We start from the raw sequence: 13,216 nt of genomic DNA, 5'->3' as shown, positions 1-13,216 counted from the left end.
GATTTTCAACCCAGTCTTTATCTTTTATTTCATTTTTAACTCCTCGTAACACATGTCTACTGCTTTGGATTGCCTTAAAGATGATCAGGGGGAAGGATAAGATATTTGGGGTACGGAGAGATCGTTCACATTGGGGGGAAAAAGTCAATTTGGCGGATGAGAGTCTCTAAGACATCTTCATGCGCTACACGTGGTGGTGTAGCTGTTAGTGGGATTCCCATTTTGGAACAGGAACGGCTCCAAGATAGAGGAAATATTAAGTGATAGGGAGGGGGATCCCTTAGGAAAATATCCAAGCTGTTAAAGTCATAAGTGCATGTGAGGAAGGAAATGAAAATATTACTCATTATAGCAGCTTTTCTTGGGGGTGGGGGTGGGGGAGGAAGTGTGGGGTTCCTCTGTCGGTGATGTTTGCCAGCTCCACGCCTCTGAGATTAAACACCAGGTTAAATTCACAGCCGCGCATCTCACCTCAGGACTTTGTCACCCCTATTCCTTTGTTGTACATTATTGTACTTGGACTTCAATTTTTACCGATTATAACCTCTAGTAATTTGTCATTGTTGCAAGCTGTGACTCAAAGATTACTGAAAATGTTGATAGGAAAAGACATCCAAGAAGCTCATTTTGTTTTCACAAGTAAACAAGCATTTAGGGAGACTGTGAGCTGAAATGCAAACAAAACCAAACAAAGCCCGTGCCCACAGATGGAGAACTGTGGCTTCAAACTCAGTTCTGCTTTGCTTTGGGATGTAGGGTATTGGCACAGCTTTTGGTAACGAATTTGGCACTGGAAGGCAAAATGACTAGGCCGCTTATCAAAAGCAAGTCACAGAATAAAACATTTTAAAGAAATCATAGAAGATGGTCCTAGAGTAGCAAATGGAAACTAAACTTTCTGTGGGGAAAAGTGAGGGAGAAAGGGAAGAAAAGGAGGCAGGGAAAGACTGATTTTTGTCATGGATTTACTTGTAAAACAATAAATATTTAAAGAATTGCTCCCATTGTCTCTTTGAAGCACCGAGTTCTATTATTCCTGTGTCTATTTGCTCTGTTTTGGAAAAGATCAATGTTTTAAAAGAAAACACATCATCGGTAGTGTCTAAAAAAATAATAATAATAAAACAAAATATGGATTCTGTGTTCTGTGTTTGCCCTGTTCCGCCCTGTGCCTTACTGACAAATTTTGTGAACAACAGCGGACTCTGTGGCTTTGGGTGGGGGTAGGGGGTCTGGTCTTCTTCACTTCAAATCACACACTTTGTTTTCTTTCTCCTAGATCTGCACACAAAGCTTCAGAAAGAAAACAGTTACTCACCATGTGCCCCCCCTTTTTTTTGCCCTAGGCTCTGTTAGCCCTAATGTAGATTTTCTCCAAACCAGAGGCTGGATCTGGGCTCTGTTCTGCTTGCTTTTATCTGCTTCTGACTGATTCTCACAAGGCAGACATTCCATTGTGCTGAGCAAAGAGGATGCTGAAATCAGAGGGTGGGAGGCTCCAGGCCCCCGCTGGAGCTGCAGAACTGACCTCTCCCGCTCACACACTGAGCTACCGCCAGCATTTCTCAGAGATCGATAAGACCTTGCAGAGCTGCGTGAATTTAAGGCTTGGAAGAGAGACTCTAATTAAGCAATTAAACTGTCAGGCGGAGGTTACCTTAATACGCAGCCTTCGTGAAAGGCAACATAATGGAGCCATTTTCGTGCTGACCGTACGGAGTCATGCCCCACCAGCGGGTCCCACTGCTGCCTTAGCAAGAAATACTCACAATGTGTCATTCCAGAGAGCCTGAGGTTAATTACACCAGCCACTCGAAAGGGACTCAGTGGAAAGTGCAAACATATTACCAAATTAGTCGAAACCTGAGCGCCAGTTGAGTGAAATTTCTGATTAGCTCCCCACGATGCCATCACCATTTCAATAGAAGTCAGAAAATTCCATTTCTCTCTCTTTCTTCATTATAGCAGCATGAAATTCTAGAAAACAAGCTTCTGCGATGTTATCGAAGTTCTCATGTGGCTCAAAAGAGTGAGATTGTATATCAATAATTGTGCCAGGGAGTGAACTCAGCACAGCACATTCCCAAATGTGTCATCTGCAATTTTCCACTGAAGCACTGATTATTGCAGGAGTAGAAGCTACAAAATTCATTTATTCATGTATTCAGCCATGCATCTATTAGTAATTCCTGCACCAGATTGCTGCCTTTGGGATACAAAGACTACTGCTGTTGGTTATATGAAAGGGGATGGAGTCTGTACATTACTGTTTCATTTCAAAATGTTCATCCATTTCTTCTTCTTGCTAAATGTTCCCTTTAGTTCCACAAGGCCAAGAGAGATGGCTTGGGGTTCTCTGTGGGCTTACTCTGCCTCCACTTAGCACTGCTAGGAACCAGACCTGCTACAGGAAGAGCTCTTTTCTGCACAGCAAGTGGAGTGTGGAGATGACCTCCTACCTAAGGTCAATCCTGTGTCCCAGAGAGGAAACCAAAGCTTAGTGAGTCTATGCGAGTCTGACTGTGACCTCTGGAGTGAAACCATACGGACGTCACCAGACCCTCAGTGTCTGTTTCTTCACGTCCCACCTCGTGCTTCTCTTCCTACCCACAGACACAACTCCTAACCGGATCCTCTTTATCGGTGGGTTCGCCAGGCACTTGATTTTATAAATGAGCAAACTCAGTTCCCCCAGCCATGACAAGAGGGAGTGGTGGAGCCATGCCCAGACACTAGTGCCTAGCAGGATCTGGTGTGTAGCTGACACCAAGATTGAATGGGTGCACGGAGCCCACACCACCCGACTTCAAGGCAAAGACACCTTCCACCACGTATCTGGAATCCTAACACTCTTCCTTATGTTGATAAATGAAGTCTGGGTTCATCCGAAAGAGTTTTATTTTCTCCCCCTATTTTTTCAGTTGTCCTCTATTCTGCAATTCAGTTTCTTGCATGTACACTATAATTTTTATATTTTATCAGAATACTTACTCTTACTTTAGGCTTGCTTATGTTTTAGTGCCGGCCCTGCTATTAATTTTTACCTGGTCTTGATCCTGACCATCTAGACTTCAATGTTCTTATTTTTAAAATAAGAATACTACCAAAAGAATCAGCATATGACAGTAAATTATCTCTAATCTCTCCTCTTGCAACCTTAACATCCTATGTATCTATGTATTTTCGATTATTAGCCGTAATGTCTGTTAAAATTAATATTTCCACTTCTGATAATCCAAACTGTTGCAGGGGTTTTAAAAAACATGATTGCTGGTCTCATTCAGCCATAATTTACCTTGGTATTTAATAGTACACTTGAGCTCTATTAAAAATCCCATGAACACAAACATTATCTGGCAGCATCATTGGCAGCTGAATATTTGTCTCTTTGCTAATGACTCTGTCTAAGCAACAGGACCAAGAAATTAACTTGCATGCCTCCAGAATGAATGATTGGCTTTGTATGAACTTAAACTGCAGAGATGTTATGTAAGATATTGGACTGTAGGATCCGTTTCACATCCAGTGTCCACCTAGCTGTAAAGGATAGATGGCTGGCGCCTCAATGCTTGCCTTCATGAACCCCTGGACAACTAACTGTAACTTGGAGCCAAGCTTCCAGCCTCACCAGGACGCTGCCGGCCTCCCGTCCTATAACTGGGTCCACCTGGCAACCACACATAGGAGATCTCTACCCTAGTTTACCAGAATAGTCCTTCGTCACATTACTTTATCTATTTGTAAAGGTATAAATTGTACAAACAAAAATGACTTAGCTTATGTGTGATTTCTGTAATTTTCAATATAAATAAATTTGCAAATCAAAGAAAAACTATATATCTTGGGGTTAGCCATGTGTTTTAACTTCTCATCCTGAAAATATGAAATTTATAGGACTAAGCCATCTCCAGATTTCTGCCTTGAACATGACTTCATCATTTATCCCACTTATCTCATACATTCAGCAGCTCCTTTCCACCAGCACCATGCCTTCTCCACATGCTCAAGCTTCTCCATCATTAAAACAAACAAACAAAAAACAACTTTCCATTGGTCTTGCCTTACCTGTAGGTTATAGCCTTTTATCCCCTATACCATTCACTGCCATAAATCTAGGAAAAAGCTAAGAAGCTCCTGCCCCTCCTAACCCATTGTGATCTAGTGTCTTCCACTACTACCCATGCCCATCCTGCTCCTTACAAGGTCATCAAAGACTGAATCCTGTGGCCTTGCTTCAACCCCCTTCCTAGTTGATCAAATCTGCTGGATTTGATACCTTTGATCATCTGCTCTTAAAATTGGCTTCACTCTTCATTTCTATACTACCACTCTCTCTGGTTCTCCACCTACTTCTGAGTGTCTTTTCTTAGTCTTCTCTTCCTCTGTTCCTCCATTTGCTCCTTAAATGCTGTTATTTTCCAAAGAATTTACTTGGCCCTTTTCTCTTTAGAAAATGTGATTATAAGTGATCACACTTACTTCTGTGGCTTTAACAAATACCCAGATACAGAGAAATATCCTCAAATGTACACATACAGCTCAGATGCCATCCTGAACACTAAACTCCTATGTCACACTCTGTAAGGGCCATGGTGTAGACCTCTAAACTGAAAAGTTTCCTTATCAAACTCGTAGTATCTACCCCTTTACTCACTTACTTTGTAGAATCATCACTCACTTATTCTTCAAGTGAATAGATTTAACTCCCTCATCTCTATCACCCACCTCACCCTCTACCATGTAATTAGTCTCTAAATTTTGGTGAGTTCTCCACCATGAGTTCTCCAATACATCGCTTTCTTGCCACACCCAAGGTCACCGCCCAAGGTTTTTCCATAGCTTCCCAAACAGCCTTCCTGCTACTTTCTCTTTTGCTGCTAACCCAGTCCTCACTCGGCTGCCTGTTACCATTGTAAAATACAGTTTTGAGGTGTGATACTCTGTTTTACAGAAAACTTCCATTAACCCCATACTCTCTATAGGATAATGTCTGATTCAGAAAGCATGAGAGAGTTTGTCCAACCCTGCGGCCTCTCAGAATGTCTTCTATAGACTCTTGGTCTCTACATGCTCACCCACAGGTAGCTGCATTCCCGTACACCTTTTCTATTCCCACAGGTTTGTGCGTAGTCATATCTCTGTGCACAATTTCCCCTATTAGTTTCCCAAGGCCTTTTCTCTTGGCCTCACTACCACGAATTTTGTTGGTGAAATTCTGCACTCAAATGGCATCTCCAACGTGAAACCTTCCCTGGCTTCCAGATCCAAATGAATCACTCCTCCTGTTTTCTCATGATGATTACTACAGTTATGGAGTCCTAGGTACATGAGATGATAGGCCCTGTGCTATGAGAAAGGTTCCTAAGCAGGATCTTCTTTCACTGATGTCCTTGAGGCCCATGATCACAGATGGGGAACCCTGGATCTTCAGCCCATTGCTCCTTCTAGTATTCCATGCTCTCCATTCCCTCTCCCAGGGCTCATTGAACATGCCTCGTGGAGGGCACTCACCATCAGCATCATGATGGTTATGGCCAGCATGAATCAATACCTTTCTACATGAAAAGCAGGTCACTTACATCCTCTCAAATATCCCAACAAATCTGACACAGTTACTCTTATTTTCCCCATTTCACAGTTAAAGAAACCAAAGCTGAAAAGTTAACTTTCTCCAAGGCAACACAGCCTGAAAATGGCAAAATTCAGGCTCAGCCCCAGGTCTTCCCCACCACGGGGCGAGGCTTCTTAACTACGGCACCGTGAGGTTGCTGTGACTCACTTTTTATATCACAGTCTTGCTCAAGTGCTTTAGTGGCATCTGCTTCTGATCGCCCCATCTGCCCACTGGCAGGGACACTCCCACTATTCATACAGGAGCCCCTTTTTCCGACAACTTGTTTGGACCATTACATTTTATATTTTACCTCATCTGCCAGACTGAACTCCTCCCAGCACCTGTCTCTGGGTTTATTTTCCTGTCTCCATGCCTATGACCAGATCGTATTTGAGGCTTCACTTCCTCCTATCTGTTGCCTCCTGCTAAGTTTGTGAAGTCAAGCCCAGCTGCAGGCTGAGATATGGCAGTGTTAATAGCAAACCCTGTCTGTATATTTATATCTCATGTAGGTGGAAGGTTCTACTCATGAATACGGGAGGGGAAAAAATGCAGCCATGCTGGGCGTGCCTTTGACCTGGCTTTGTTTTGTTGATACACTTTCATGTATTGAATTCTATGGGTTATGGCCTTTACCAAAGAGAAGAGAAGATATTGCACCTGGCACCAAATGGTGTAGAATTGCCCACTTCAGGCAAATCTATGAGGTAAACAATTTGTTTCCGGCCCATCTGAACTTCTCTTGAAGACCCCTTTTCTGTTTCAGTGCTTTATTTCAACTTCATTCTTAAAGACTGTTTTAGGAGAGTACAGAGTCCCTGGTTGGTAGTTATTTTCTTTCTTTAGACTGAAGATGCCATTCCATTGTCTTTTCTCCTTCTAATTATCACTGTTGAAAAGTCGGGGTTCAGTCTGCCACTTCCTAAAAGGCAATCTGTTCCCCTACTCACTCCCCTGGCTGATTGTAACATTTTCCCTTTATCTTTAGTTTTTTTAGATTACTATATCTTTCTATTTATTTCTCTTTCTATATCTACTCGCTTAGTTGTTTGGGTTCCTTGGGATTCTTGTTTTTGTAAATGTGATGTCTTTAATCAGTTTTAGAAAGGCCTTAGTCCTTAGCTTTTCAAATCTTGCTTCTGTTCCATTTATCTCTCACTTTTCCTTCTGAGATTACAATTAAATGTATGTTCTATCTTTTATAAGCCTCCTCTATGTGTCTTAACCTCTCTTCTATCTTTTCCATCCTTTTGCTCCTCCATGCTTTTTCCCCAGATAGATTCTTCTGATTTACCTTCCAGTTCACTATTTCTCTCTTCATCTCTGTCTAAACTGTCTAAAATACCAACCAAACCCCACCAAAACTAAAACCAAAAATCCACTTTGACTAGATCTTAATTTAAGCTATTTATTTTATCCAGTTCTAAAAATTTTAATTGGTTCCCATTCATATTTGCAACATCACTTTTTATAGTTTGCAGTTCCTTACTGAGATTTTAAAGTTTGACTTTTATCTCCATGACCTTAGTAATCATAATTGTTTACCAATCTGCCATGTTAGTATATTTGTGTCCGTTGTCCGTTACTCATATTGTATCTCATTTATGTTATATTATCTCCTCAGATACATGCACAACTTTGGTAGTGTGCTGGTTATTGCCCATGAAAAATTATTAGTAGAAATGAGATCTAGGATGACTTTATCTCCCTTTGAAGAAGATTCTAAATTGCTTTTGTCAGATGTCCAAAGATATATTAACAGTACAGGGTGTTCTCTCATTATTCCATGGCTTCAGATTTTGGGGGCCACTCAGGTGACTCAAAGTTGGGATGCAGTCTCTGTGAAGGCTGTTTTACTTTCCTTTTACCTAGGATATGGGATGATTTGCCAGGACTTCCACCCTATTCTGTCTCGGAACTCAAACTTTGCTCCTTTTTGCCCTGAGAGGCTCACAGAGGTGCTGTTAACCCCTTCTGGATCAGCAAATGCCCTATAGGTAAAAGCTATCTCAAATACTAGACTCACATCTCTCAAATACTAACTCAGAAATTTCATACTATCTTGTGAGTTCTTTGCTACATTTAGGAAGGTGTTTTTTAATATCACCTAAAATGTTTAAATTGTCTTTGTCAGGAGAGTTGGTCTGAGTCACCATTATGGCAAGTGTATACTTTGCTATATACTTCACACAATGCTTTGCCAACTTAAACTCTGAAGATTCATTTAAAAGACTAATACATAGTCATAAATCAACTGATCTTTTAAGTAGATTACTGGTTTTATCTTGTAAAACAGTATTTGAAATCAGACCATTTGACTGAACTACTTTGAAAAATGTGAAACAACTTTTGAGTTTTCCTGAGTTAAATTTGGAGTTTAGCCAGTTGGAGTTTATATGAGAAACTGTCAGAAAACTAAAATAGAAAGTCTATTAGCCAAGAGAATCTGTTTTATATTTGAATGAAATGTCTCTAAATAACAAATGAAAGATGGAAAATCTTTGGTTAAAAAATCAGGTAACCAAAAAAAATCAAATGGAAAACAAAAAGGAAATCTTAAAATACATCCTCATTCACTCTTACATTAAGGATAAAGCATTAGTTTCAGGTTGAAGGTAGTGACAGAAACTTTGGTCATCTGACCAACTAATAGGCATCTCTCTTTCCTCCATCTCCATCTCCCAATTTATTCTGTCCTATCAGACATTGATTTGTTCAAGTAGCACATTGAGATATCCTGATCTCAAGAAAAGTAGAACCCATGAAAACTCCCAGAGGCTTAATAATAATTGATTTGAAGTAGTTATGATAAATTCATTCCATTAAAAGTTTCCTATTCTCTCTTGCAGCTAACTCTGACCAATGATATATGTAAGGGTACTTGTGTGAAAATTTTGCTTCCTTGATTAAAAAAATACAAAATAGAAGCAAACAGCTTTATTCCTTCTCCCTTTCTCTGCATCTGTACTCAGGCAGGATGTTCAGAGCTACTGCAGCCATTTTTTGACCATGAGGAAACAAACACTAAATGACAAATCAACACACTAAGGATGGTAAAATAGAAACTGAGTTGCTAAACTCAGACCAACTACCTCCTGATCTGTATTTAGGTAAAAAAGTAAATGTCCTTATATTTTAAGTTGTCAATGGTTGGGTTTCCCATGATTTGACACTGAAAATAGCCGTAACTAATGCATGTACTACATATGCTCACAAGGCAATGTTCTGACCCAGGTTTGACTAAAGACGGTGCTTGAAATTTGTGTCACCTACCGTAATACAAGAGTCCTGAGGTTCAAGGTCAAAATCAGTGAAGTTCAAAAGAACACGGTGATTTCTTTCCACCCGAATGACCCAGGAGCAGTCGGTATTACGCCTATAAGGACTGGGATAATTTGGAGAATGAATCTCTCCATTGGGAGCCTGGAAAATCCCACCACAACCTGTAAGTAGGAAACACAATTCAAAAATGAGAGGAATCCCTGATGCATAAAACTTTGCCCCATGACCTGGTAGCACAGAACAACATGCTGCTTTGTTCAACCACCTGTTTTATGTAGTTGATGCTAAACATTGTGCAGAACGGAATATCCACCAGTAATTCATTCATCCCAACAAAATGAAGAAGGATGACTAAGAAAATCCCTCAAATAATTTAAATATTGATGACAAAAGTAATTTTAAAAAAAATTTTAAATACTGAAAAATAAGTATAAATAAAATCATGTTCTCATAAAGCCACAAAATGGCTCTTCTTTGTTCTCTAAAAATATAATATACGGTAAGAATAACACATCTCCTAAGAATTTTGATAACTTAGTAGTGTATGTTTTTAATAATTTAATATCTGTCTTTTAAAATTTAATATTCTGGGCCTGGTATGGTTATTCAGTCTTTTTATTCCTATGATATTATCAAATACCTATCAATGTCTACCTCTATGAGTTATCCTATCTTGGAGTTATGATAATATAAACCTATAATAGAAAAATGTAGTATTATTTTCTAATAGCTGACAATCATTTTGGGTAATCTAAACACTATGTATATACATAATCATATATATAATCCTCATTAAATTCACGCATTATTAACTTTAGGAAAGCTCCAACACACTTACTATACCACCTTAAGTTTCCAAAAGTGGGGCCGAGGGGTAGCCTGGGGTCACATCTCTGCTTTGGCATTTCCTAGCTATGTGACTTTGGACAAGTACTAACTTCTCTAAGTTTCGATTTCCTCATTAGTAAGGTGAGGATTTGAAATTAACTTCCCTCATAGGGTGGTTGTGAGGGATGAAATGAGATCATGCTCATAGAACAGAAGAGATGCCTGGCACATGGTAAGCAGCCAGCAAACACGGCTTTATTAGTAGTTGTATAGGTTAACATCTACTCGAATATTTTTGTGCATTCATTTTTTTTTAATTTAAAAAAATCTGCAACAGGTAAATATTTTTAGATAACCTAAGATCCTGGGCAGAAAGTCACTGTATAATACACGGTAATTCCTTGGAATTCACAAATTTCACATTTACAGTTTGGGCATCCGCCAAGCATCCAAAGATCTATACCATGGCATGAAGTAACTTATCACTTTGCTGATGCCCAAATTTGAGGCCGGTGAATGGGCTCGAGGCCCTTAGAGGTTAAGTTAGTCTAACCAATCACCCCACTTCTGCTTTCACCATGTGCTTGCAACCTTGCATGCACTAGTTTTCACATATTTTAACCCTGGAAGTTGCATTCTATCACATTTTTGTCAGGAAAGAATAAATGCCAAAGCAGTATTTGCCATTTGAGGAGTCACAAAGGTGTCACTATGTTAGGTTTCATACTTCTCTCCCATCATTTCATAAACTTTATAAGGGTTCAGCTCGAGTATTTTGAGATGCTTCCTTGGTTCACTCACCTCCGGGGACTGCTCGCCATGAGGCATTGAAGCCTCTCCCATTTATAGAGCTGTCGGTCTTGAAGCGGATGGCTAGCTCGTCTCCAGTGCTGGAGACCTGCATGGGATTCTCAGATGATCTCTGGGCACACAACTGGGCTATTCGGGGAGAGTGGAAATCAGGGCCTCCATAGACCTAAGACGGGATGTAGAAAAAAGGACTGAAATGAAGAGATATATTTAAGCAATGACAGCCCTTCCCCTGACCTTGTTTTACCATGAGCTCTTGGATTCTATTATCATGAGAGACTGAAATCTCAGCCTTCCTGGGTGGGGATGAACTGTAAACTTGAGCTGGATTTTCAAAGGCACTCCCTCAGCCCTAGGAACACACAAATTCAACCACCCACAAAATGCCTGCTTATTCTATCAGTCAGAATTGTACAGCTGAACTGAAGAGATTATTCCAGAATCTTCCCTATCTCCCCTCTTCCTCTTTCCACATCTCCCTAGGATTTCCTGCTTTCTTTGGCAGAGGCATTGCCGATGAAACAGTATATCAAGTCTGATTGTCTAACTCTTCTAAGCACATGGGAATAGTCTTAGCATAAAGCCATTTTGTCTGTAAAAGTCGGTTCGCTGAAAGCTATCAATCTCCCCATTAGATTTTTCAGGATCTTCCACTTTGCAATTTGAATACATTATAAGATTAGGCATTTAATATAATATTTTGCTTCTTCAGAGAGAGTGAAAATATAACCTCTGTATCAGTGTGTTCTGTGGTATCCTTAAGAAGGGACGCCCCCAGATTCTCTCTGAACTTAATCCCAGAATCCCGCCAGCGGGAAAATGACCAAGAGCAGATGACTTCCTACGGGGAATTGCCCTGGACTCAGTCCAGTATCTGGACAGCTCCCTCTAAATCCATCTCAAGTGTCCTCAGGTCTCCTAGGTTCCTCTGATTTGCAACCATCTACCTGACCAGGACCCAGTGCCCCAGGGACACATTCCTCCCAGCAAGTGCCCCCCACCCCCACCCTGGGGTCTCAGAGTCACATCTTTCAGGCAGATGGGCTCAGCCCAGGGCAGGTCTCTAACTCCTCATGCACAGATTTCTCAGTTGGGGGGGTCAACAGGGGGTGTAGGAGAAGGGGGCAAGAAGGTTTAAGAATCAAACAAAAGGTATTGAACCCCTACCTCCAGGCCTTGCCAAACTCGAATTTGTAGCAGAAAGACCGTTTTTGGTGACAGTTTCCAGGCATAACGTTATCTGGGTCCTTCCCCCTCCCCCACACGTATATGCTCCTAATTCGGTGTTCCAGGGCGGAAGGGGAACCAGGAAAGCAGTGCCTGGGGAGATTGTGCGCAGGGCCCTCCCACTCCTGGCAACTGCGCAGCTCTCCCCCCTCCAAGTGCTCTCCCCATGCCTCCCGCCCCAGGCCCTCGCCCACCTTCAGGGCAGCTGTTGACTGATAGGGGGAATCACTCAAGTGTTCTCTGAGGGGAGAGAGGGAGAACAAGAAGCCTACTTTGGTGAGGCGTGTGTGTGACTTGAATCTATAATGATTTCTTTGTCTGATTAATTTCCCCCAGCCATGCGGGAAGGGCCAAAATGAATGAAACTGCTGTTCACAGAGGGCTGAGCACAAGGACTTTAATTGCAAAGGAATGAAGCAGGCGGATGGCTTCAAGCTTATTTTCATAGGAGGAGCTATGTTTGTGTGGCCCCCTAAGTCCCAACAAAAGCAGGACTTTCAGGAGCCCTGTGTGGCCCTTTACACGTACACATATGCAAATGGAAGGAGCAGACCGCTTCTGGTTTACGGTGTCCTTTCCCATGTTCAAGATTTGCCTGCCCCCTTCTTTGCCCAGAACCCAGTCCTCAGAGCAGGAAACTGACAGCATGTGCTCCCAATCAACCGAGCCCAGTAAACACCACATATTTGGAGAGAACACTGAGCACAGGCTTTAGTTCTGACAAAGAAAACTTGCACGTCGGCAAAATATTCTTTGTTTTCCCTGCTCGGGGTCCCCTTAAGATCACAAACATAAAGGGTATGAGGGTATGAGTCTGCTGGGCCTAGAAGCCTGCAGGAGAATCAACGCTGCCGCTTCAGACAATCTTTGCTTCCCATCTTACGGGGCTGGGCTTGTGACAGACCCTCGCAGAGACCAGGGGGAGTCAACTGCCCACACCAAGCAATTGTCTTGATTTATGGCCCCAAGGAGTGGATTTCCTTTACTGCTTTCTGCGGATTCAGGCTCCTTTCTCAAGAGACTGAAGTAAAACCAGCCAGAGTGTTTCCATGACCCAAACAATAGAACAGTACTTTTGGCTTCCCCAAAAAACACCAACAGTTTAACGCATGACTCTTCAAAAGAGGAAAAAGATGGAAAGAATTTCAGGGTGTGGTTCATTCGACTACAGCATATGACTAAACTTTGAGGGGAAAAAAACGGGTCTGATGATCAGAGATTAAAAAATGTGTTTTTAGCAAATGCTCAGGATATAGAACATTTCAAAGCCTATGGTTTTAATCTGTTTTGAACATTTCTTTCTGCTCTGTTAGCTCCATTTATTGTTACAATCAAGTCAGCATTCCAGGGTTATGAGTAACCAAACGGCTGTTGCTTAATGCAAGTGGCCACTTTCTGGACACTGATTTTTGCGGGGGAAAAAAATATCGGCTCCTGATAAAATCTAGTGAAAAC

At 41.4% G+C, this 13,216-nt stretch overlaps 1 protein-coding gene across 1 annotated transcript in view; it reads right to left on the bottom strand.

The window, feature by feature from the left end:
- Positions 1-13,216, bottom strand: part of CUBN (cubilin) — a 257,006-nt gene that overhangs the window by 130,423 nt on the left and 113,367 nt on the right. Inside the window, exons 30-31 of the mRNA XM_045787715.2 lie at positions 10,526-10,700; positions 8,888-9,057 (exon numbers count right to left, since the gene is read on the bottom strand). Of these exons, the coding sequence (XP_045643671.2) occupies positions 8,888-9,057; positions 10,526-10,700 (345 nt within the window). The remainder of the gene's footprint in view (positions 1-8,887; positions 9,058-10,525; positions 10,701-13,216) is intronic.

Source organism: Ursus americanus, chromosome 31 (genome assembly GCF_024610735.1).
Source record: "Ursus americanus isolate L20-20 chromosome 31, mUrsAme1.1.p, whole genome shotgun sequence".
Classification (NCBI taxonomy): domain Eukaryota; kingdom Metazoa; phylum Chordata; class Mammalia; order Carnivora; family Ursidae; genus Ursus; species Ursus americanus.
Note: the sequence above shows the minus strand (reverse complement) of the source record. Positions and strands in the feature narration are given on the sequence as shown.